Source organism: Micromys minutus (assembly GCF_963924665.1).
Source record: "Micromys minutus genome assembly, chromosome: 18".
Lineage (NCBI taxonomy): Eukaryota > Metazoa > Chordata > Mammalia > Rodentia > Muridae > Micromys > Micromys minutus.
In genome coordinates this window covers 32322687-32349081 of record NC_137953.1, presented here as the reverse complement: position 1 = coordinate 32349081, position 26395 = coordinate 32322687, and the positions used below count along the sequence as shown (strand labels likewise).

At 44.1% G+C, this 26395-nt stretch overlaps 1 protein-coding gene across 1 annotated transcript; it reads left to right on the top strand.

The window, feature by feature from the left end:
- Positions 1–8302: 8302 nt before the first annotated feature.
- On the top strand, positions 8303–20244 carry GIMAP8 (GTPase, IMAP family member 8; the record flags this gene model as incomplete). Its single annotated transcript, XM_080932381.1, has 5 exons — positions 8303–8453; positions 11073–11730; positions 12542–12584; positions 16320–16946; positions 19568–20244. Exons 1-5 carry the CDS (start codon positions 8362–8364, stop codon positions 20242–20244), a joined length of 2097 nt encoding a protein of 698 aa, XP_080788507.1. The 5' UTR covers positions 8303–8361.
- Positions 20245–26395: the final 6151 nt, after the last annotated feature.

Genomic DNA, 26395 nt, shown 5'->3' with positions numbered 1-26395 from the left:
GTCTGGTGGGCCTCCACCGTCAGGCCTCGTTGGTTTGTAGGGTATGGGACCAACCATGGCTCTGAGGAGTACTCTAGATTCTTTCATTAGCCAAGGAGGGTCACAAATGGGATGTCGCTCTGGGCCAGTGCCTTTGAAGCTTGGCTCTAAGGTAAGAGATGGGGAGTGGAGTAGTCAAGGTTGATGTGTGGGCCTGGTGTGATAACAACCCAACAAGGGAACGGTGAGAGGGTGGCCACCGTTGGGACCGTGGAGTGGCCTCAGAGAATGTGAGCAGAGTTCCCGGCTACTAGAGAGGCTGGGAGAGAGACTAACAAGGGGGCAGCCGCCGCTGAGATGAATTAATGTTAGTTCCATATGGCCTGACGGTGCCGGAGCTAACGTAAGAGTGACCACCCAGACCAGAGAGTGCCAGGGATCAGTGTGGAGCAGTCGTATCATTTTTAATATTTACCGCAAGTACCTTCATGAGGGGGTCATCTTCCAGTACTGTTAACCACTGTCACGGTCTTGGGGACTGGCCATATCAGTAGGGCCCATTCCCACCAGGCTTGCACAGCCCAGCTTTATGAGAATGGGCTGGGATACAAGACACAGCAGAGAATGTAAAGCTAAGAAATGTTTGGTCCTGGGCCAAACATAGGTGTCCATCCTGGAATAGGCTCCTAGTCCTCACCTGTATATCCTGCTTCAGTTCCCATCTTCAGATGCACCAAAGCCCATTGTCCCCACCCCAAGTGAGAGAATGTGCTCTTGGTGTCCCTTATCCCTTTATACCTATGGTGCATGTTGGCCACTGTGATAGTTAATATTGTCATTTTTTTAAAGCCACATTTGAGGGAAGCTTTATTAAATACTCTCCAGGACAATGGACATATTCCCAGAGTATGAGACCAAATTACACTAGTCAGAGGCTAAAAATGTCAAAACCCTTAAGGCTATGTACTTCCTGCCTTCATCCAATCAGGGGCAAACATACCTTCTGACATACTTCCTGTCTATATCCTACCCACCCATCTCAGCCTATGTGTGATCAATCATACCCCGTGTAGCTGGGGCAACCAAGCTTGTTTATGAGAGCAAAAACAAATGGTTTGTTATCTTACATAAACCAACAGCTCCCCAAATTCCAGGAAGTTATCTGTCTGTGGGCATATGTGGCTCACATGTTAGATACATTTTTGTTTTATAAATTTTAAGCACACTAATTTAAACTTAAAACATAATTTTAGTAATTACACTCACCCATGAGTTGTATCCTGAGTCAAATCCTTTTATTTATTTTCTTTTGCATTTTATTTTTTTTAAAGTATAGTTAAATTATGTCTAATGGTTTCTGAATGTTTTGAATAGAAACAATAATTTTCTCCTAAGGCCACACAATAACCTCCTTGCTCTACACAGAGCAGGTCAAGTGCCCAACTATATTATAAAACTGTTTCAGATAGTGAATCTACCTGTTGATAGATGTCCTAGTTAGGGTTTATTGCTGTGAAGTGACACCATGACCAAAGCAAATCTAGAGGTTCAGTCCATTATCTACTGGACTGAATATGGTAGGAAATATGGCACAGTGCGGGAAGACATGGTGCTGGAGGAGCTGAGAGTTCTACATCTTCATCTGAAGGCAGCCACGAGGAGACTGTCACACTGGGCATAGCTTGATCTTATAAGACCTCAAATCCTACCCCCATAGTGACAAAGGACCTCCAAGAAGGCTACAGCAACTTCTACAAAGCCACACCCAACAATAGTGCCACCATGGCCAAGCATTCAAACATGAGTCTATGGGGGCCAAACCTATTTAAACCACCACAATACACTTGGGTCTATTTGGTTTTAACAGGTACCTTTTCTGGTATGCCAATAGGCATTCTAGGTAGCCTATGCCAGAAAGTTTCCATTTGACCTAACGTTTCATCCTGCTGAGGATAAAGGGTGATGTACCCTCTTCTGTAACTTCCTGGTGAAATTAGATGGTCACTGCCAGGGCCCTGGAAGGCTAGAATGCTAGTCAAAAACCAGGAGGGGCTTCAGACAATGGGGCATTCACTGGAAACATGTGGTTAGCTGATTCAGCAGAAGACAGAGAGCAATTCCATCAACTGGACTGGTTTATATCAGCTTTCAACAAGTCTAGGGCTTGAAGCTGTTTGGAGCAGTTTGTAGTTTGCAGGGATTTCTGCAAGGGGTCTGCAAGCCTAGTGGAAACCAGGGGATGCCTCCATAGGCTGGCTGCTTTTGTCAGCAAGGGAGTTCACTCTAGAAGCCAGCAAAACTGAGAGCATGCCCCAAACTCTTGAGTGTCTCAAGGTATGTATCTCCTGAGTCAGCTTTTCAGCCTTTGAGCAGAGTGGGGGTCCAGCATTAGATTTGGGTGGGTGGTCTGATCTCACTAGTGTAACCAGGGGCTTTTCTACCTGCACCCAAGTTCCCAAAACAATAACTCTGAGACTTATTATGTATGGAAAATTGCCTTAGCCACAAGTTTTGGCTCATTCTTCCCAGCTTCCTCCTGTTCCTGCCAGCACGCCCGCCTTCCTGATGCACCTTCCCACTGCTGCCTTATCTTCCCTTCACGATGAGATGACTTCTTTGAGCTATAGGTAGATAAACCCTTCCTCCCTTAAATTGCTTCTTGGCAGGAATTTGATCATAGCAATGAAAATTAATTCCGACAGGGCTCACCGTTGCACAGCCTGGGCGTTGCCGCAACCCTGCCCTACCTGGGAACTGGAAGTTGAGCAGGATAGGCAAGGAACTCCGTGTTACAGCTTTGTGCTCGGTTTCCAGGGGAGCAGAACAGAATGGGGTCACCTGCTGAGACATACTGTGACATTCTTGCTCTGTCCCCGTGCTGTTTGCAACTTCTCTTTATCTCTGGAACCTTCCTAATAATCGCCAAATGAGGGTTACCGTTTCAGACTCTGCTTCCTGGGTGCGGCACTGTGTGGGACAACACCTTTGAAGACCCAAGCTTTTGTTCACAGAAGATGGCTAGTTCTGTGTGATACTGGTCAGCTGTGAGTCTTCAGTGAAGAATTGTCACTGGGTTCATGGGTGGTAGATGACAACTAGAGAAAGGATCAAAATGATGGCTGGACACCCCCACCCCCAGTGGAAACACAAAAGTTCTTTTCAACTGGCAACAAGGGTTGAGAGTTTAGAGGTAAGGGTCAGAGTCTATATGACTTTGACGTTGACCAAGGTTTTTACCATTTGAACCTCTGTTTCTGATCTTTGACCAGAGCTGGGCAGAGGAGCTGACCATGACCCTTAACCCCCACCTCTGGGTGTAGGCCTGGACTGCTGGTCTGAGGATGTTTTGGGTGTGAAGGGCAGAGGTCCACATGGGTGTCCAAGGCCCTTGGGAATGTGAAGATTTCCTCCTGTCCAACCGTACAGCATTAAAAATCATGTTAGCTGTAAATGCATTCATTAGAAAAGTCGGAATCTAAAAGTGAAAAGCTCAGCTCAAGGGTAGGCTGGTGGTGCATATCTGTATTGTAGAACTCCAGAAACTGAGGATGGCATCAGGGACATGTTTCTGGCTAGCCTGGGCTAGTAGCTAGAACTTCCTACTTCTATTCAACACAACAATAACAACAGACAGACAAACAAACTAAAAATCCAATTTAAATTTGCAAAAGCAGGGAGAGGGTATAGCTCAGAGGCAGAATGCCAATACTTGCCCTGGGTTTGATCTCCAGCACTGGAAAAGAAATTAAAATGTCAAAATAGAAACAAAAGTTGCAATAAAAGCAACAGGTTACAGAATAGGATAAGATCAAATAGAATACATCAAAACTACTTCTTTAAAAAGACAAAACAGACGGCCTCTTATGGGGGTGGAGAGGGAAGAGAGGGGCATAGCACCCACAGTGTTAGGAAGCAAAGGGGGGCATGGCCATGCACACAACGCTTTTATAAACACCACGGAATTCTATGAACAAATCATCAAACAATTTTACACTTACAAGAAACAGACAATTTTCTAGAAAATTGCAAAAATTCCTCTAGTGGACCTAGTCTGAATATATGCTGGATCACAATTACCCAGAATATCTGAAATTTTAGCAGAAAAGTAAGGTCTTTATTTCCACAGCCTCATTAAATGGCTTTCCTGTACAGTTACAGAGAATGTGGGAGACACTTTCAAAGTTAGGCAAGGAGACCTTCCGAAGCAAGATAGTACCATGGAGAAAAACTAGGCCAGTCTCACTTAAGACTGTAATTACAAACTCTCCAGCAAAACATTAGCAAATTAAAGTCAGAAATATACTTACAGAGATGCTGTGACTGGAGTATTCTCTCACTTACAATGATGGTTCAACTTCAGAACACAGCTTAAAGAAGGCTGGGAAGATACTTCACTCATAAGGTGGCTGACTTGCAAGCAAGAGGAATTTACTTTGATCCCTAGGGACCGTATAAAAATACCAGGAGTGACACTGGTAGACCCCGAGGCTTGCTGCTTTGCCAGCCTAGCCTAGTAGGTGAGATTTGGGCCAATGAGAGCTTGTCTCTAAGTAAGTAAGTAAGTAAATAAATAAACACAAACAAAACAACAACAAAAAAACCAAACAAAACCAGTAGTTACTGTTCCTGAGGATCAACACCTGAGGTTGTCCTCTGGCTTCCATAAAAGGATGAACAATAAACAAAACCGGACCAGATGTGTCCTGATCATTTCTGTGGCTCCCTCACATTCCACAGCTCGTCAGTACACAGATGTCCCTTCACTCACGATGGGGCTCTCTCCTGATAGACCGGTCGCCATCTAGTGAACACTGCAGGTCCAGCATGTTTGCCCACACTACGGTCTTCCGCAGAGCAGCAGGGCTGAGTGCACCGTGCTTGATGCTACTGCCGAATAGGAGAGAGAATTTGCCCTGTGTACCTTACTCCAGAAAGGCTCAAACCCTGGATGTTGAAGTCACCACTGGATTTATATTAGCCACTGCACCACAGTAACATTGAAAACTTAAACCTAGAGCAGTCAAAGTCAAGGGTGTTTGCTCTTTTTCCCCATCATTCGTGTGATCTAAAACTCATACCGCATCACAGAATGCCCCTCCTCTGTGTTCTCCCTCCATGTAGTTGTTCTGAAACATTTGCTCCCACATCCCAGAGTTCTTTCTTGTCACTTATGGAGATTAAACGTAGACAAATTCTAGAGATCAGCTAAAGGGATAAAAGGTTTGACCAGAGGCCAACATTCACCCAGAAGGCTGGCTCTCAGAGGAAAAGAAGAGACAGCCTAACCCCAGTAACTCAAACTGTACCTTGTTTTCTGGGGTCCTCCAAGGAAAGGAAGCTTCCCTGTCTGTGGGGATTCAATGGTCTCCGTTATTATTTAAAGGGGTCTGGTTGGTTATACTGGATTGACCCAGAAGATATGCTCATGAGCCCAAACTTGCCATAAATAAGGTGTGAGAGAAAGGAGGACTGGAGAAAGCCTGGCAGGAAGGAAACTGGCAGGGCAAACATCATAGCCACTGTCTCTGCTTGTGTCTATTCTCAAAGGTAACACTGAGTGCTAGGACAGCAATGGGAGGAGTGTGGGGGGTGGGGGAGAAAAGAGGATCTTCACAGGACTACAGAAACGGTCCCTGGATGTCTTCACGCCACACACCAAATGCAAGGAACCTCCCAGAGAAAAAGAAAGCGTCTTACCCTTCCAGGTTACAGTGGGCTACCTTCCCCCTCCTTGCTCATAGGTTCCACTGTGGGGCGCCGCCTGCACATTCTCCATTACAAGATGGCGCTGATATCCGGCTGGAGTTAGCAGTAAACAAGCCATGTGCGCACGTGCTGGGTAACTTTCCACTCCTTGAGCTCTGCCTCTTCCGTGGCGTCATAGGGCCTGATGAGTTTCAACCAATCAGGGGGCTCCACGTCCAAGGCAAGAACTGATCCCTTTATAAGGGGACTGGCTAGATAGTTCGGGTCGTCTCGTTGGTCTCGTTGGTCTCGTTGGTCTCGTCGTCTTGTTCGTCTTGTTCGTCTTCTTGGTCTTCTTCGTCGTCTTCTTCGTCACGTGTAGCAAGTGCTGGTTCTCGAGAGTATTAAAGTTTACCGCAAAAGGATCCTATTTCATGTGCCGCATCGTTCTTGCAGGCGAGACGGTTGCGCGGGACATTCCACCATATGTAGTCTCAGCTAGCGCCTGTCAACTTCAGAATGGGAGTGGGGTTTTCCCACAAGGAGCTGAAAGGAACTCCTTAGCTCATACATTAGTATGTAACAGTGGCCTGGAATTGCAGCCCATCTACTCTTGGATTTCTTTTTTTTATTTGTTTTTGTTTTTGTTTGGAGACAGAATCTCACTATGAAACTCTGGCTGGCCTGGACCTCACAGAGATTCTCCTGCCTCTGCCTTCCAAGTGCAGGGATTAAAGTGCAGGACTCAGAGGCTAGCCTCTGTGTATAACACAGTTCATGGTCATGGAAGACTCCAACTTGCATGTCCGCATCTTTCTCCCTATGTAACTTCTGCTAGTTTATAGTCCCTTTCTGTCCTGTCCCTACTGAGAGCTGAGTCAGCAGGGACCTTGCAAGTTCTCGTTTGCTCCATGTATTATTACATATGGCCACTAGAGGGCAGGAGGCCCCCATCCTTCCGTAGAGCCAAACTAAAAAAGGACGCGCGGGAGCAAAATCAGCACCTGTGGAAAGATCTATCTGCCTGAAGGCTGGGTAGGCAAATCAATCAGCAGCCTGATAAATCATGAGGCTGTGTGAAGCTTTATTTTTACTTTAAGCACTTCCCCAAAGCTTATTATTTCGTTCAAGATCCCTGCTCCCCCTCCCCAAGTTACCCCCCCCCCCAAGTCTATGCTATCTCCGTTCTGGATCAGAAGGAGCTTGCTAACCCTTAGTTCAGCTCCCACAGGCATGTGCTAGACTAAAGTTTTCACCTCAATGTTTAAATGAAATGGTGTTCTATGCATTGACCTGGTGTTCAAGGGCGGTGGGGACTGTTCTTAGAGTGGTTCTTCTTTTATTAAGGAGGTGAGGTGAATGGATGTGGGGGTGGGGCGGGGCAGTTTTCTTTGTCAGTGTTTGAGTCTGTATGTCTCTTGTTCCCCAGATCCGTCAGGATCCTTATAACATAGGCACGGTTTACTTTAGATTTATAGCAAGGAAACCATGTCATTCTCAGTGTGTCCCTTGCTAAGAAGGTACAGGATTGTATTTCTGAGACACAGTGAGTCACTTGAAAACACCCAGGTTCAAACATTTCTGTGTTTCACTAGCTTGGGAAAAGCTTTTACTTATCTCTGAGGGGCACCTACATCTTGTCAGCAGTCCAGGCTGAGGGGGTGGTAGGGATGAGCCAAGAGGAAAAATTTGGAAGATTTACCCCCCAAAGTGGCTTCTTCCAAAACTTCGATTTAAGTATTTGCAAAGAGTAGTCCTGTTCTAGTTTGCTTTTCTGTTGCTGCGATAAACATCAAAACCAAAAGCGACTTGAGAAGGTAAAGGTTGATTTCAGTTTACAAGTTATAATCGCAGGAGAGAAGCCTGGAGACAGGACCTGAAGCCATAAGGAACGCTGCTGCTGTTTCCTTCTGCTTTGCTCAACTACCTTTCTTTCTGAGCTCAGGCTGCCCCCTGAGGGACGACACAGGCCACCAGGATGAACTCTAATATAAATCAGCAATTGAAAAAATGCCTCTCCATCAGTGGGAGAAGAGGCCTTTGGTCCTGTGAAGGAGTGTTTTTTTTCCAGTTTTTCCCAGTGTAGGGGAACGCCAAGGCACTGAGGTGGAGAGGGTGCACCTTCATGGAAACAAGTGGCGGGGGAAAGGGGGGGGATGGGAAATGTAAATACAGAGAGTATCCAATAAAATAATTAAAAAAAAAAAAAAAAAGAAAAGAAAATGCCTCTCAGACATGGAACAGACCAGTCTGTTATGGGCAACCATTCACTTGTGGTTTTTTCTCCTCAGATGTCCCTAGGTCTGTGTCATGTTCACAGCTGAAGCTCACTAGGACAAGACCCAAGCTGGCCTTTCTGTCACCATCTCCTGTCTGAAAGCAGTGTGAATGACTGTGCTCCCACAGCCTTCTGCCACATGGTGGCCCCCAAAGGCATCTCCAGAAAACCTGTGCCTGCTGTGTGTTCACACAGGCTCCTCCCTAAGCCCCTTCCGTGACTCATCCTGTGTGTTGTTCTGAGCAACTTCTCAAGCTCTACTGATGTGAGAAATGCTTCTAGAAACCTCTTTTTTTTTCTCCCCAAGAAACATTTGGAAATCCTGCCAGGGAGACTGTGGTGACCTGGTAAATCTTTGACTCTCCTCGAGTGGCTCCTCGCCCTCTTTAGGATTTGCTTCCACTGGTTTGAGGGTAGAGATGGCAACTTCTACCCACCAAGAAGTAGATGCAGGAAGCCAGGCAGAGCACAGAAGCTGCGAAACATCAATAGGACAGGGGGAAAGACCAAGGTATGTTTCAGGAGAGTGTGTGTGTGTGTGTGTGTGTGTGTGTGTGTGTGTGTGTGTGTGTGTGCTTCAAGAGCCCTAGAAAGGTTTTCCCCTGGCATGCCACTCCAACCAGATCCAGCTGGGGTGCACAGTACTCTTTCTAAGAGAGAATGTGGAACAGCTGCCTGCCAGGAAGTCTGTGGGGGAGGGCTTTACACCTAAGGGGGAAGAAGAGGACAGAAGTGTGGCAGGTGGGGTGGTTTAAGATCCAGCAGGGAGTGTCTCAGGAAATGGACTCCCAGAAGGAAGTCAGCGGGTATTATTAGGACTGTTGGTCTCCTGGAGAAGCAGATGGCAGCGACTGTTCTGTATTCTCTCTTCTAACATTTTGCAGTCCTTTCACAGAAAGATCCAGTTAGTCATAGATTGAAGGAAGTCTTGAGTTTATGTACATTTAATCCAAACTGGCCCTCACTTGTTAATCCCTTTTCTTAGGCTGACTAACTTACTGTCTAGTACTAAATTTCTTCCCCTGCTGGGCACTGGGGGCCTCTTCAATCTCTTTTCTCTGTGACCACTTGCACCCTGGTGTGAGATGAATCCCTGTATCACAGAAGATTCTTCCAATGGTTGAACTCATGGTACCCTTGGGCAGCAATGGGGAAGACAGAGAGGGACTTATCAACTTAGGAACATAGCTGCCAGTTCAGGGTGATGCTTGTTTTCTGGTGGAAACATTCTACTCTCTGTAACCAAGACCTTTGTGCTAGCACAGTCTTGGGGACTGGAAACAAAGATTTTGCTGATGCCAAGGGTTATCATTTCCACTTGATTTCTACTCATGAATTCTGACCCACGAATCTTGGCTATGATGAGATGGCACTGTACACTTTGTCACCTGGTTCATGTATAGTCCCCATCCCTGATACTGTGGCCACTAAGTGATGAGCCTATTGGCTGATGATTGGGTTACTGGGAAGAGGCTGGCTGTCGCCAACATAATGAGTCATCCTATCAACTTGGTGATCAAGCTCTTCCTTTGCTGAGGTCAGCTTTTGATGAGCATTCAGATGTTCTCTTGGTTGTCTTCCCTGCGGTCCTTCCAGACACCTCTTTCAGACCAACTTAACACTGATTTCCCAGCCATGTTGTTTCCAAATCCACACCATCTAGACAAATGGTTGGCTGGAGCCTACAGGTTGGTAATAGTTTCATATCTGATTATTTCTTCTCTTAGTGTAATAAACAAGGTGCACTGCTCAAAGTTCTGCTCAATGGGGAGACTATCTGCCCAACATGTCCACAAGAGATGCTCAAGACTAGACCACAGTGAGGTAGCTGTCCTCTGTTGGTGGTGCCCACATGTTATACAGAACCATCTGTCAAGACAGGCCTTCCTTTGTTCTGTCAACTGGTTTCACCCTGAGGTCACAGATTTTGGTCTGGAGTGAGAAGGTGGTGTGATTGTAGCGAGGGCATTGGGGACACTGTTTCATGAAACCAGATTATCCTTTTGACCACCTTTAATCACTAATTAACATTTCCACATGGATGGATTGCTGGTTGTCCATCTACTTGTTGGCCCCGTGGACTGTCTTAGTGCATTATGCACTCATGTCATCGAATGTCTGAGGCTGGGAAATTCAAGATCAAGGAGTCCATACCTGGCAAAGGCCTTCATATTGTTGTATTATAACTAGAAGGAGAAGGGCAGTGTGGGTACATAAGAGGCATCAAGAGGGGTGCAGACTCACTTAAAAAGATTTATTTACTTAAAAATGTATATGTAACATATGCATGCAGAGCCTGCAGAGGCCCAAAGAGGGAATCAGATCCTCTAGAACTGAAGTTGCAGATGGTTGCGAACCACTGTGTGGGTGCTGCGGACTGAACACAGGCTCCCTGCAAGAGCAGCAAGAGTTCTTAACTGCTGGGTCATCTCTTCAGCACTACAAAGTCACTCTTACTCTGTAACACCCCCACCAGATGACACTGATCTACTTGTGAGTGCTGCCTGACAGAGGCTTCATGCCCTTATCATCATCTCTTAGGTCCCATCTCCCAACACCGCTGAATGTCGGATAAAGTTTAAACTTTTGAGGATGCTTTGAAATCACAAAACCCCACCCCTAACCTCAAGTTTGAGTTTGAATTACATACAGACGATACTCATTTCATCCCAATAACTTCTAATGTCTTAACATATTGTTCCAACTTTTATATGAAGCAAGCACTTGATTAGCACTGACCACTTCTGAGATGAGCTTATGGAGATTTTGTGTTCTTCCTTAAAATGTTTTTGAGTACACAGAGCCTTCTAGAGTGAATATCAAACTTTATAATCAGGACCACATGGGCTGGAGATGAGGCTTAGCTTGTCTAGCAAGCATGAAGTCCTTGGTTCAATCCCTACTGTAAGCTAGGCTACTGATGTCAGGGTGACTGCCTGTCTTTCCTGCAGGATTACAAGCACCTGCTACTTTGAGCTCAGGATCCTCATACCTGTGAAGAAAGACCTTATAGCTGAGCTGCTCCCAACCTATTAGTTTAAACTCTTAGGAACATGGAAGACAAATTTTCTCTTGTTCCTCCTCCACTTGCCATGAATGGAGCACTCATGTGTTGCTCTTGTCTCAACAGCACCAGTCGGGGCCAGGAAGGCAACTTCAAGCAGAGCCAGGGAACATCCACACTACGACTCTTCCTGCTAGGGAAACATGGTGCAGGCAAAAGTGCCACAGGAAACACCATTCTGGGCAAATATGTGTTTATGACCAAGTTCAGTAATCACATGGTAACCAACAGTTTCCAGAGTGAAAGTGTGTTTGTAAGAGGGAAGGAGGTCATTGTCATCGATACCCCTGATCTTTTCTCCTCACTGGACAGTCCAGAGATTCAGCGGCAGAACCTGCAGCAGTGCTTGGAGCTCTTAGCTGATAATCCTCATGTGCTGCTTCTGGTCACACCCATTGGCCAATATACGGAGAAGGACAGGAAGGCCATCGAGGGCATCCAGGGTGAGTTTGGCCCTAATGCCTACAGACATATGATTGTGGTCTTCACCCGAGAAGATGAGCTGGGTGAAGACACGCTGCAGAACTACATCGAGAGCAAGATGTCTCTGAAGAAGTTGATTGAAGACATCGGAAGTCAACGATACTGTGTTTTCAACAACAAGGCAGACAAGAAGCATCAGGAACTGCAGGTGTTGCAGCTTTTTGTTGTAATTGAAGCTTTAATGATGGAAAGCTCTGGGCCGTATTTTGAGCCCTTAAAAATGGAAAGCTGTGGAGTACAGGTAGGATTGGTGGGAGGAAGATAACCCTGAATCACCTAAATCAATAGACTCTCTTGCATGATTACCACAGCATCCTTAGAAACAGCAAACCCAGAAATAACCCTAAGACCCACCACTGAAAGGCATCAATTATGTATGCCCATAGTATAAAGTAGATTGTTTCTAATAAAAGAGTGGGGCAGCTCCATCTATATTAACTTATGCAGGTGTGAAGTTTATGATACCAAGCGATTGCTGAACAGCAAGCCTGGTGAACACAGAGAAATACAAAAGGATATGTAAGCACTAATGGCAGTCATTTGTGAGTTGGATATGGGAAATTAATTTTTATAATATGTATAGCATATTTATATTGAAATGAGAGGGGGGAGGATGGGAGGGAGAAAGAATGCATTAAAGATGTTGGTTGGGCTGAGTGTTAACACTTATAACATGGAACCTAGGAAGTTTCTAAGAACAGTTCATTTCCAAGACTGAAAGGTATTGCTTTCACATTAGTTAAGTGTTTGTTTTTCTATACCTGATGAGGTATTCTCAATTTAACTTCATGTCAGAGGTTCTATCCCCACCCTGGGGAGCAGCAAGGGAGTAATATGGTGCTGGAAATGCCTCCATCTCTGAGAACTTGTCCAACAGCATCAGTGAGATTGAAATTTGAGCAGGTGGATGAAGGAAATCGAGGATGGTGACCTTACTGCGACCACTTCCTCATCAGCAGATATTTTGTCTCCAATTGTGTCTCCATCTGTCACTGTGTGAAAAGATGACCTCCTTTAAGCATATGTGTCTCATCCTCCTCTTTATTTCCTAGAGCTGTGGGATTGGAGTGACATATGAAGGAGACAATCTATCTGGTAAGTTGATCACCTAAACATTTAGACTCATGTCTACATTCTTCTAATGCTTTGCCCATCCAAAGAAAGGTGGGAAAACTAACAAATAAGGAACAAAATATACTTGAAGACCCATTCTCTGTTCCCAGAGGACTCCTGATGTGTGCGAATAAGTACAGCAGCAGTACTCAGGGGCTGCACATTGTGAGTGTTCCCTGCCTCTCTGTTGTTCTATGGAGCCAGCTTTGCCTTCCATGGCTTTCTGCCTAACTCACTTTCTTCTTCCTGGATGACTTTAGTATTCCTGATGGGGACCATGTAGGCATAAGTTTTTTCCAAATTACCTTATTTAGCATTCAACCTCCCTTCTAGCCCACCACACACCAGAAGTAGTAGAAAAGAAAAGTTATTAGGACACAGGGGAAGTAAACCTGTTTAGAAATAGTTCTTTAGAGTCAAGTCCAATCTGTGTTGTCAGGATATCAATAGTTCAGTCAGTCCTCTAGCAAAACACCAAGACAGATCAGCAATGGCAGGTCTTGCAAACACCATTCACAAATCAGCAAAGGCAGGCCAATCCAGAAGGCTCTGTCAATAGGCTTACATCTGAGAAAGTGGAAAGAGGCCATCAGAACAACACCAGAAGTTTTTTTTTTTAGTGCAATTCTCTTTATGAAGTTGCAATAAACAACCAACAAAGAATAGTTAGGCATACCAGTACCACCCAGAGTCACCATCAAAGGCTAGCATTTGCAAAGCTCTACAATGAATAATCAGCAAAGAATGGCAAGGCGAACCAATACCATTCAACATTGTCCACTGTCTGTTGGCAGTACTTATGTCCTTCCTAAACATCATGTGTTCTCTCAAGCATACCCTCTAGCAAAACATCACATGCCCTTTTCCCAGGTTGCCTTCAGAAAAACACCATGTGTTGGTTCTAAACAAAACATCCTCTCAAATATCTATTTCAGGAAAAACATCCTCTCATGAGATAGTTTCCAGAAAAACATCATTAGACACAATGGAGTCTCCAAAGAAACCAGAAATTTCTACTTCAGGACCAGGAAACACTCCTCACGAATGGTGTTAGCTCATAGTATCTTTGTACTGACTTCCATTAGTTGTGTGTCCTGTGTAGCAACATGGGTCATTATGCAATAGTAACTAGAATGTCTGTAGTGAGGGCATACTGGCCTATGAAGTCACGGATATGTTTTAACTTATTTCTGGGTCAGCCCTGTGTAAGAACTGAAACTCTCACCATGAATTGCACAGACAAAGTTCTTTTCCTCTAAGTACAAGATAATAAAAGAGTAACTTATGAAGTTTAGTAGTATTAACAATAATTATAACTAACATCATGTGCTAGGAAATAACATACATGTACTTCAGTCCCCAAAGTATTTAAAATGATATGTCTATTACGTGTACAATTTGTAGTATCTTGGCAGGCACATTAGTAGACAGAGAAGTCATTCTTTTTTATAAGAATTATGAAATGAAGGTGTCTTATCAATATACTGATTTTTACAGGCCTTGGAATTCAAAATATAGCCAATGCCCTTTAGTAAAATGCTCAGAAACATGCATGTGACTAAGAAAAACCAATATAACTGACCTAAGGCAGTGACAGCACCTCAGGCCAAGGGGTAGAAGACTATGCTCAGTGGAATTTGGCTTGCCATAGGTAGTTCTGAGTAAATCAAGTTCATTTTGGATTGAATGCTTGTGAGCAGTAGGGGTAATTCTAAGGCCAAGAACTTGATGACATTTTGTCCTTGGGATGTAAGGTTAGAGAGAGGCCACTGCTGACTTTGCAGTCAGTAGAGGATATTTTGGGAGTCTCAACTAGGTTTGCATCAGACATGCTGCTTATGGTCATGGCCTGGGTATGCTGGCATCTGTGACATGACATTGATGATCTGCTGAGAAAAAAAAGACATTCTAGGTCTGCTGCCTTCTTTCTGAGTACCTGCTTCTATCCACTGCACTATATGGGTTTTCCTGTACTGAAGGAGCCCTCCTTTGAAAGAAATAACAAATGGAAAATAATAATATGTTTTTCCCTCTGTGTTTCCTTGGAGGGAGTTTGTAAGGCAGTAGGTTTCTGTAAGGCTTTCCATAGCCTTTTGTTTTGGCTAATCCTCTTTGCATTCCCTCATCTCCTCAATGTACACATCCCTTCCCTCCTTAATCCTCTCCACTCTTATCTACTTCCCATCTACCTATGTTCTACCACCCCTGCCTCCACAAGGGAACCTGCCCTCATTTCCCTTCCTAGTCGATAGTTGCTGCAGATCTGGGTTTTTCCCATTTCTTGGGAGATCAGCATAGATGTCCAAAGTGTGGTGTACAGTGTGTTGGGTGCATGGTAGTAGGACATGTGGGGCAGAGGTGTACTATGAGATTCTGAGGGAACAATTTTTCCTAAAGAACATAGTAAGAATTTATTCTTTTAGTTCTATCCAGACATAATTTTGTTCTTCCTTACAGCCAAATTAGACTTTAATATGTATATATACACATATGTTGCATGTGCCTGCAATATTTTATATATTATATATCCATGTAACATATGTAATATTACATCTGTAAAATATTACAGATGCATTTAACTATATATATCTACATCTATGCATGTATATTCATATATGTGCACACATGTGCAAACACACATATGTATATATACACAATATCCATATATATATATACATGTATATATCACAGATATTATATATATATATATATCTATCACATTTGTGAGTGAGTGTTCTCATTTTTATATGTGTGCATGTACATGTATACATGTTTGTATATGTGTGTAAATGTACAAGCCAGAGGACAACCTTGTATATCACCTTAGGCACCATGCAATTTTTTTTATTGAGACAGGATCTTATCCTGGCCTGGAACTCAGCTGTAGACTATATTATCTGGCCAAAATGCCCTAGGTTTTTGCCCCCACAGTGCTGGGATTCCAGTTGTATACCACCATACTTAAATTTTTAATTTTTTTGGGGGCTTCTGGGCAATGAACTAGAACCCTCATGCTTATAAAGGTAAGTTCTTTAGCAATGGCTCGATCTCCAGAGACTCCCATTCACATTTTCTTCATTTATCTGTCGATGGATGTCTAGTTATTCTATTGTAAATAATGCAACAATAAACACAAATGGTCAAGCATTTTCTGTGTTACTAGAAAGTTAATACATAAATAATATTCTCTCCTCTATGAAGAACAACAGTTCTTATAGTCTCTTCTGATTGATAACCATTCCTGATTCCTATGAATATAGATTAGTTGTCCTGTTCTGAGCTTTATATAGTGAAATTATCCAGAACATAGGTTTTATGTCTGGTTTCTTTCATTCAGCATGGTTTTGAGTTTCATACATGTTTTAAAAAATCCAAACTAACAACTGAGTATTTTATTGTGTGAGTATAAGACTAAGGGACATTTTATTATCAGATTGTCATAGCCCCTGCCTTAGCCAATGACCTTATGCTATAATACCTTTGAAGGATGAAGGCCAATGGGAGCTCAATTTAGCATAGTCATTCTCCTGGGAAATCCTGGGCTTCCTGTATTCCTCTTAGTTCATCCCTGCTTTCCATGGTTCCTGGATGGCTGGGTTCTGCCTGAGATTAGAATCCTGCTCCAACAGAGGGGTGAAGCCTTTTAGACCTGTTCACAACTGTATCCAATTGCAGGAGGAGATGCTGGATCTATTTCTATTTTTTCTTATCTTATAGGTTCAAAGAAAAGGCAGCCCCAGATCACAGGACCTGATTTGGACATAGAAATGGCAGACCTGAGAGTCCTTCTCATGGGGAAGCGTGGTGTTGGGAAAAGTGCAGCAGGAAATATCATTCTGGGGAAGCAGGTTTTTAAGTCTCAATTCAGCGAGAAGCAGCAGGTCACCAAAGCCTTTGCATCCCACAGCAGGGTCTGGAATGGGAAGAAAGTTCTGATTATTGATTCTCCAGAGATCTCATCATGGAAGCTTGATGAGTCTAAAGTCAAGAAGTACACTGATCCAGGTCCCCATGCCTTTCTGTTGGTGACACCAATGGGCACTTCCTTAAAGAGTGATGACGATATTTTCAGCATCATCAAACATATTTTTGGAGAAAAATTCACCAAGTACACGATTATTCTCTTTAACAGGAAAGAAGATTTTGAGGATCAGGCTCTAGATAAATACATAGAGAAAAATGATGCTCTTTGTAATCTCACGCAGAAATTTGAACAAAGATATATAGACTTCAACTACCGGGCATCTGTAGAGGAGGAGCAGAACCAGGTGGACAAACTGCTGCACCAAATCGAGAGGTTGGTGCAGTGCCGTGACAACAAGCCTTGCGTCATCAGAGAGAAAGGTATGACTGAGCATGGGAAACGGTTTTGTACCCAGTGCTTGGCATATAGAGCATGACTGAGAGCTATTGCTTTCTGAAGGATATGGAGAGGGTGAGAAAAGTTCCAGACTGGGCTGTAGCTCTGTACAGTGCTTACCCAGCATGCACTAAGGTCATGCTCAGTAGGTCAGCAACTGGGCATGGTAGTGTATAACTGTAGTCCCAACACTTGGGCAGTAGAGTTGGAAGGACCAGAAGTTCAAGTTCATTGACTGAATAGTGAATTCAAGGTCAGCCTGGGTTATATGGGACCCTGTCCCTGTCTCAAAACCAACCAGCAGGTGCATACTATAGTCTTGTTTTAAATTGTCCTAAAGTTATGAGTTTTTTTAAAAATGTACACTCTTAGAACTAGCTTTTGATTTCTTCCTGACACTTACTTCATCGCTCCCAGTCTTCTTGCTTTTGCAGTCTGCTGTTGTTGGGATTTAGCACTCAGCTCACTGATGACAATTTTGGGTCACTCTGGTTTGCTTTGTTTTTCTCTTAACATAGAACTCACTATAGGCAATTTGTTTCATATTGCTTTGGAGATGGGAAACTATTAGAAAGTATAAGTAGTACTTAGAACATGACTGACTCATGTGCCTTACAAGCATAATACCTGAGTTTGATCCCCAGAACCCATGTCAGGAAAGCCAGGCATGGTGGTGAATTCTGCATTCCCAGGGCTGGGGAGGCAGTGACAAATGGCTCTCTGGGTCTTTCTGGCCAGCCATCTTTATACTATTTAGTAAATTTCAGGCTAGTGAGAGACTGTCTGAAAAATCAACTTAGACTATGACTGAGGAATGACTGTTAAGTTTGTTCTCCAGACTCTTCATGCATACCATACACACATATGTTATACCTGCACATACATGTTCATTTAAACACACACAAACACCTTTATGTACATGTGCTAAGTAAAAGAAAGTAAAAGAAAAAAAACTAGAGTAAGGGAGTTAGGAGCTAAGACAAGGACAGGTCCTGCACACTTGTGGTAGAGAGCAGTATGTGGCACTTGATAATGTTAGAGTAAGGGAGTTAGGAGCTAAGAAAAGGACAGGTCCTGCACACTTGTGGTAGAGAGCAGTATGTGGCACTTGATTATGTTAGAGTAAGGGAGTTAGGAGCTAAGACAAGGACAGGTCCTGCACACTTGTGGTAGAGAGCAGTATGTGACACTTGATAATGTCATCTCGGCTCTTAACTGTGGAGGAAGGATTGCCCATTTTCTCAGTAGTCCCTAAGCTATTGACCTCATCTGAGGTTTTTCCTATTGCTACTCATCTGTTCTCTTCTGACTCAAATATTCTTACGTAGGAAGATCAGGACTCCAAGTGGGTATCTCTGTTTACTGCCCTTTCACATTCCCCAAGGAGGGCTAGGTTCTGAGGAACTACCTTTAAAAGGGCAGGGAAGTGGGAAGGCCAGGAGAAAGCATCTGCAGAAACTCAATTTGAAACAGGTTTTAGGAAGTAGGTAGGGTTTGGATGGCTGGGAAGAAAGGAAGACACCCAGAGAATACATTAGCAACTTTAAGAACGAAATAGGACTGACTGAGCTTGCATCTTAATGAAAATGGGGTTGGCAATTTAATCTTTTCTATAAGTACAGAGGTAGTGATTGAAATACATGATGTGAGTTTGGGAACGTTTGTGTGTATGTGTGTGTGTTTGTGTGTGCATGTGCGTGTTCACTCATGCATGTGCATGCATATGTTGGTTCAGATCATTGGTATATTTTAAACCTGTAGGCAAAACTCTGAGGTTAAGTTCAGCATGAATAGTTCATTAATTGTTCCTGAAAGGAAGAGCAACATGGGATTTCCATCCTCTTTGGTTTAAGGTAGACAATAGTGACTTGACAAGGAATTCATGCTGAAGGACCACTAGGAAGAAAAAGGCATTAGGAACACCAAAAGAGTAAATGTAATCAGATCTCTCTGCACCTGAAAATACCATTTATAGGGAAAGGTTTCCTTCATCACCAAAACCACAAAGAATGATGTTATTGGGCATTTATTTTAACCAGGAAGTTTCTTTAGCTCATTAGTGAAAGACACAGTAAGGCACATCATGCTTTGAATAAATTTTAGTATGAGACAACCAACACAACTGGTAATCTATTGATAAAATATGTGATTGATTTTCCCTAAAATCCAATTGTATAGACTTGACTTTCAAATACTTCAAAGAGCTTTTGCAAAGACATTATGGTTATCAGGAGTTGACAATAAGGAGACTTAGTCACAGAAAAAACAGAAGATAGAAATGAAACGTATGGAGTAGTCCCAGCAAAGATAAGAGGTCATTGTTTCTCATAGGTAGCAGGGACTAAGAAGAGGCCCTGGAGAAGGCAGCAGAGTAGATTCAGAGATGGGAGATATGCTATGTTCATAGATGAGCACTAGGCAGAGAGTTGCCCTCATTGTTGAGTTCCTAGACCACATGAGCTGGGAAGCCAGTCTCATGGGTGGGGTAGACCTGCTTGCTGGTGCCTCGTGGGCTTAATGAGGAGACCAGTGCTCTGAATAACTTGGGAAGGTGAACCTGCATCATTCCACAGTCATGAGTCCTTTCCAATTTTCTCTGCAACAGAACTCCTAAACATCATCCTCTTGGGAAAGAGTGGGGCTGGAAAGAGTGCAACTGGGAACACTATCCTGGGGAGACCTGCCTTCTTCTCTCAGCTCAGCGCTCAGCCGGTCACCACTAGGAGCCAGTGTGGCTGGAGGACACTGGATTGTCAGGATATTGTGGTTGTGGACACTCCATCGTTCATCCAGATGCCTGGTACTGAAAAGGATTCTTCCTGCTTAAAGGAGGAGATCAAGCACTGTTTGCCTCTCTGTGGAGAAGGCATGAAGATTTTTGTCCTGGTTCTCCAGTTGGGACGGTTTACCCAGGAAGATGAGGTAGTGGTGGAGCAACTGGAGGCCTATTTTGGGGAAAACATTATGAAATATATGATTGTGCTGTTTACGCGTAAGGATGACCTAGGGGATGGGAACCTACATGATTATACTAAAAACACAAAGAACAAAGCTCTTAAAAAAATACTTAAAAAGTGCAAGGGGCGAGTTTGTGCTTTTAATAACAAAGAAACTGGTCAAGAGCAGGAGAACCAGGTGAAAGATCTGTTGACAATAGCCAATGATCTCAAAAAGAACTATGATGAGCATTCAAATTCATGGGCGAATCAATTAAAATCAACACTAAGCCAAGTCACTACGGCATTTAAAACGATGCCATCAGAGAGAGGTGGGGGTAGATGAAAGGTTCCTCTCAAAGAAGTTTTATGACTTTGAAGGCAGAGGGATAAAGGCATCTCATGATGTATGTAGATATTTGGGAACATAAATTATCAAGTTAGGCTAGGCAGAAGGAAATTAGAAGACAAAGAGAATACAGTAGAGAATGTTGAAAATGTTTTAAATATGATATTAAGGGTCAAAACCACTTCACCAGTGTAAGTTGGATAGAGTGGGGATTGTTACTGTTCCCAAGGCTCAGGTCAATATCAAGCCCAATAAGATACCTGTGAACCAGGGTATTCAGACATATAGACACAGAAACACAGAGACACACAGAGACACACACAGACACACAGAGACACACACAGACACACAGAGAAGCACACAGACACACATAGACACACATAGACAAACAGACACACAGACACACAAACACACAGAGACATACACAGATGCACAGAGACACACACAGACACACATAGACACACACACACAGACACACATAGACACACAGACAGACAGACACACACAAACACACACACACACACACAAACACACACACACACCCCATGGCAAAGGTAGTTTTGAGTCTCAACATTCCAACTTCATTCTTTGTGTCCAGCTTCCTGGGTATATTAAATTTATTTCCTGGTGTTCTGTGCATAGTTGGGAAGATCTGCTGGAAGTTGCTTGCAGTGAAATGAAGAATATGAAGTCTTCTCCAAGGTCAGAAATGTTCAAAATCACCCATTTCTCTATGTACATTGAGGATAAGATCTATAACATGTGTTTAGTTACCTTCAAGATCAACCTACTGATAATAAAGTCATATTATAAAGTGTATAATAATAATAATACATTTTGCTAAAGAATAATGTTTTTGATATTATACTTTATCTTTGCCAAGAGTCCAAGAAGTATTCCAACTACCATTAGATGTCACATACTTAACACATTAAATTATAGAAAATGTATGTATAGATATGAATTGAATCAGATAATAAAGATGAACTGGATTATGACTTTATACTTTCCTATTGATGACAATTTTTCTGATTTAGGGAAAGAGCCTAATTTTGTAAAGAGGCCACTGAAATGCTTATGCATTTTTGACCAAAGTGAGCTTTGCACATCTCTGGTCCCCAAGGGTCTTTTAAATGACTTGTATGACACGTCTTTGTCAGCTCTAGGATTGTCTGCCTTAGACATTTTATTACACCCAGGAAAAATGAATGGAAACAGTCTTTGAAACAGGAACAGCAGGCCTAAATAATTGATAGTTGTGACTCTTTTCTGAGATTCCCTTTAGTTTGAATGCAGTAACCACATCCCTGCTAGCTACCTCAGGCCTGAAGAAGTGACACTAAGACTTGGGCATGAGGAGGGAAGCCCAGGATAAGCAGGGTGGCCTATTGTCATTGCTGGATCTAACATATGATACTGGATTTCTGTAGGTCTATTTCTGAGTGGGTGGCAACTACTGTTCTGAGAAAGCTCATGGGAAGAGACAGGAGAGTTGCAGGTTTATAAGGGGATGATGCCTGTAGAGAACAGATGAGGGATAAATAGAGTAAGGGAGGGTGAACTTTAGGCTATGGTATTATGTTCTCTTGAAGGGAACATAGAGGGACAGGAAGCTGACAAAGCCTATAACAGCTTAACAGGGATCTCTGCAGGGCAGATTGATCAGTCATGAGTCCTGCATGAGATCTATTAGTATCTCTGCTGTGCTCAGATTTAGACTTGAAGCTTTCTGGGAAGAAGTTTCACGTCAAAAGGTGAGGTGAGTCCTGAAAGCATTACCTTTGGTGACTCCCAGCTAACCATATGCCTTGGAGCTGAGTAACAGGTTTCTTCTTGAAGAACATTCAAGGCTTCCACTGCCTGCTGGAATTCTCCATGAACATTCACTGCCCACATGTGTCTAGGGATCCCTTCTTTCAAGATTCTCCTTTTCCTGGGGGAAAGTGAAGAATGAAGATTTCCAGGCTGAACTGCAGTCTTTGGCACTGCCTGTCTCTGACTACAGCTGGCTCTAGGCACCCACCTCCCTAGCTCCCTATTCTCAATGTCCTTGAACTTCTGCTTTTACCTTTGTTCATTGTGGTCCTTCCTGGTGGACTGACAAAATACCACTCCTGAAAGATTAGGACAAGCCCTTGGTGACCATTCTCCTCCTAGGCTGGGGTGGCTGCTCTTGCTCATCCTGGGATAGTTGGTCCTGGAATGGAAAGACACATATCATATGTTCCTCTGTGATTCTTGTGCCTCGGCCTCCTCACTGTGGACTTCATTGCACTGTCCAGAGCTAGTTGACCCCAGCAGAGTTTCTCCTCCTGCCTGCTTGTTTGTGAACACAGGAAGCCATAGTGTCTGGGCAGCAGACATAACTCACCATTAAATGGTTCTCTATTAGTTCTTCCCTTTGCTGTGATGGAACACATGATAGCAATAAGTTAAGGAAGGAAAGGAGAAGGGAGGGAAGGAAGAACTTATTTTGGCTCATAGTTTAAACATATACTCTGCCTGCTATTATCAGAGCAGGGATTGTGGCAGAATTAGGAGGCAACTGGTCACATCTCGACCATGATTAGGAAGCAAAGAAGGATGAACCGTGGTCCTCAGATCCCTTTCTCCTTTTTGTTCAGTCTGAGTCCCCAGCCCATGAAATGTTGTGACCCACAGTTAGGGTGGGTCTTTCTCACCTCAGCCCAGTTTAGAAACTCCCTTACCATTATATGGAGATGTTTGTCTCTACCTGTTTCTAGATTTTGTCAAGCTGACATCAATATGGATCATCACAGACAACTTTGTTACACCTGGAAAGTCTAACCCACAGAGCTTGGGGACCTGCAGCACAAATTACAGTGATAACTGAGAGTGATAGATGTGACTCTTCTGATGCCTCTTGGGTCTCAAAGTATTCTTCCTGCTGAGGACACAGTGGCATAAAGAAGACATTGTTTTAGTGCCTCCTGCATCTTAGTAGGTATCACACATCCTTACCAAGAGTTCCCTTTTGAGCCGACAGTCTGAGTTGCTCTTATACTCCCAAGCATCAGAATGCTGACTATCTATTGTCCCCTACCTCTTCAATATGATGTCACCACTGTAATTCAGTGGCTTTTCAAATGGGAGTGAGGTGGAGAGTTTGTCTTGCAGGGAACATTAAGCCTTTCCTGGAGACGTTTCTGTTGTGATGCTCCTGATTTATAGAAGGTAGACTTCAGCTCATAGAGGGCATTGGACAGTGCACTCACTGAATGGGTCTCTATAGCAGGACCCCATCTGATCTTCAATGTCAGAAGTGCTGATGCTGAAATACTGGAGGAAATGGATTCCTGTACTATGCAGCAGAGCATCCATACAGTGCAGATCTCTCCTGATCAAGGAGTGGGAGGAGTTAATGGCACGTCAGCGTCTGTTGTGCTGATAACAAGACTTGTGCTTTACATGGCATCCTCTTCTCCTCCCTCACAGAATTCCCCTTGGTGTCATGCCCCTCTCTTCTTGTCCTAAGAAAGGCATCCTGAAAACTCTGGACTTTATAGCTTAAACAGGCTTTGAAGATTGTCTCAGTCCTTAAAAGGGAGGAGGATGTCCAGTGTTGGCACAACTTGTGAATCTATAAGCAAGAAAAATCTAGAACAGCAGTTTGCAACCTGTGGGTCACGGCCAGTCAAAAACTTTATTTCTGAGGTCTTGGGAACTGAGACACAGCTCAGTAGCAAAATTATAGTTATGAAGTAGCAAGGGAAATGAACGTATCGTTGGAGGTTCCTAACCATCGGGAATGTGTGTTTCCCAATGCTCACAGCCCACAAGCTAAGAAACATTCATCTAGGAGAATCTCAGGGCCACTTGATTCTGAGTCCTCTTTCATTACTTTAAACACAATTATCATCATGTCAGGAAAGACTCCTGCTTTCCATCCCATCACCACGGTTGTCCTGAGACCATGACCCTAGCCTCCCCTACTGCCCCACTGTCACAGTGTGCCTCAGGTCTCACCTCTCACAAAAGGCAGGATGACATTTAAAAGACCCTCTGGTGGCCTTCGTTCTTGCCTTTCCCCCTACCATTTCTGACAATAATCAGGGATCTACCCAATAAATAAAGGATGTAAAAATCTAGCTGTTACTAGCAAAACACATTCCTCCCCTCAGCCACACATATTTCCTGTTTACTGCTTTCCAACTGCATTATCTTCACAGATGGTGTTGGTGGCTTGTGTTTCCCACAGACAAAAGGGCTAAGTTGAACAAAATCAACTCTGAGCAAAAGTGTCACACCACAAACCATTTTAGGTGGTGGTTGGGGGAAGAGAGGATGGGAGAACAATGCCTCCCCCTCCTCTCTCTTCCTGAGAGGAGATGCAAATTTTCCTGACTGGGTAGGCAGTCTGACATCAGCAGAAAAGAGAAAAGGGCAGAGGGCAGGTAGACTAAACAGAAGCCCTGGGAGGCCAGGTAAGTTTGGCAAGGAGTTCCAGCTGATTGATTCCAGTGAGGTGAGTGAGGTGAAGAGAATCTTTAAGTCCGAGATGCTCTAGACACCAGATGATCATCAATAAAGATGGGTCAAAGTAAGTGTTCAATCTGTCAGGTTGAACTGATCATGGCAACGATCTGGGTAGATCCCACTAGGGCAGGGACTAGGACAGTAGGGAAGACCCTAGCAAGACAACCACACCTAATTTCAGAGAGGTCCTAGGGGTTTTCTGCCACTCCCACAGCTTGGGCTAGCAGCCTGGTGCCCAGGGCCTCTGATGCATGCCTCCGCTTTCTATGCCATCTTGGCCAAGTTGTTCCTGCACCACCAACTCATACACCTCCCTACCCCCGAACACGTGCTTCATTACAAGGCTCAGGTATAGGCCCAGTAATTGCTCATTCTTATAATCTGTGGCAGGGTTGTCCAGAGTGCACACAAAGTCCCACACTTGGCCACCCACTTCCTCAGTGCGCGGTTGTCCCTGCAGCGCACGTAATACAGCGGCGAATCGCCAGCCAGGTAATTCCCTCCTCGAACGTGAACACCACTCCGCCATTGCCTGCTCCCGGAACACCTGCTTCATCGGGGCCAGTGCTTGGAGCATCTACGTGGTGAAGCAACACAGGGGGCTGACCAGCAATAGAGTGTGCCGCCTGGGCACCAACCACACAAAGCAGCTGGCAGGAAGGCCTCAGAGCTGATGATGTCGGGGTGTCCGCCACCTCCATGTACCAGCTGATCCACCTTCTAGGCTCTGACACGACCTTCTGCCTGGAGAGAAAGCACTTCTGTCCCAGGATGCTGTTGCCAGTGGCACAGGTCCTGCCCACCAGGATGAGTCTCAGCTGGGGCTCCTGAGAGGCTCAAGAGACCCCCTCTGAATCAGAGGACCAGATATGGCAGCACTGTGTCAAAGACCAGGCTTTTCTTGGGATTCCTCTTATGTTCCAGCCTTAAGTACAAACGGGAACGACCCACATTGCGGCTCCCCTTGGAAGCCTGATGCTCCCATTTTCTTTGGGCTCTCTGAGTTCAGGCTCCTCCCCATCTCTTCTTTCTTCATCTGGATTTTCTGCGCACCTGCAGGTGCTCCGGTTGCATTTCTTTTTATAAAAAAAGTGTTGTTGCTTTTTTTTTTTTTTAAAAATAACCCCTGGGGTCCTGCACACACAGGATGCTACTTTGACCCTAGTGTCCCCACAGGATGCTGGCTGTGGGACACAGGGGTCGAATCAGAAAAGGGTTGACTGCAGTCTCTCACGTGCTCCTTGTGTAACCACAGGAAGTGCTCAGTGTAGGACAGAGCTGAAAACTGTTAATAATATGGGGGCTTTCTCCGGGTCGGTAGAATGAAGAGAGAGTTATCTTCCCTCTTAAACCTCTCCTGTCTTTAGCCTACTCCCTAAGGAAAATAACCCTCCTTGTGGACAATATTTTATTACATTTCATTTACTTAGGGGGCATACGACCATATCTCAGTGAGGCTAAAGGTCAACTTTCAGGAGTTGGTTCCCTCCCTCCATCACATGGGCTAAGGAGTTGAAATCAGCTCATCAGGTTTGGCAGCTTGTGCCTTTACCCACACAGTCATCTCGCTGACTGTAAATACTGACACCCAGTTCATCCCCTGTCCTCCTAAAATTGGGGACCTGGTGAATGAAGCTTACTGTAGCACTGG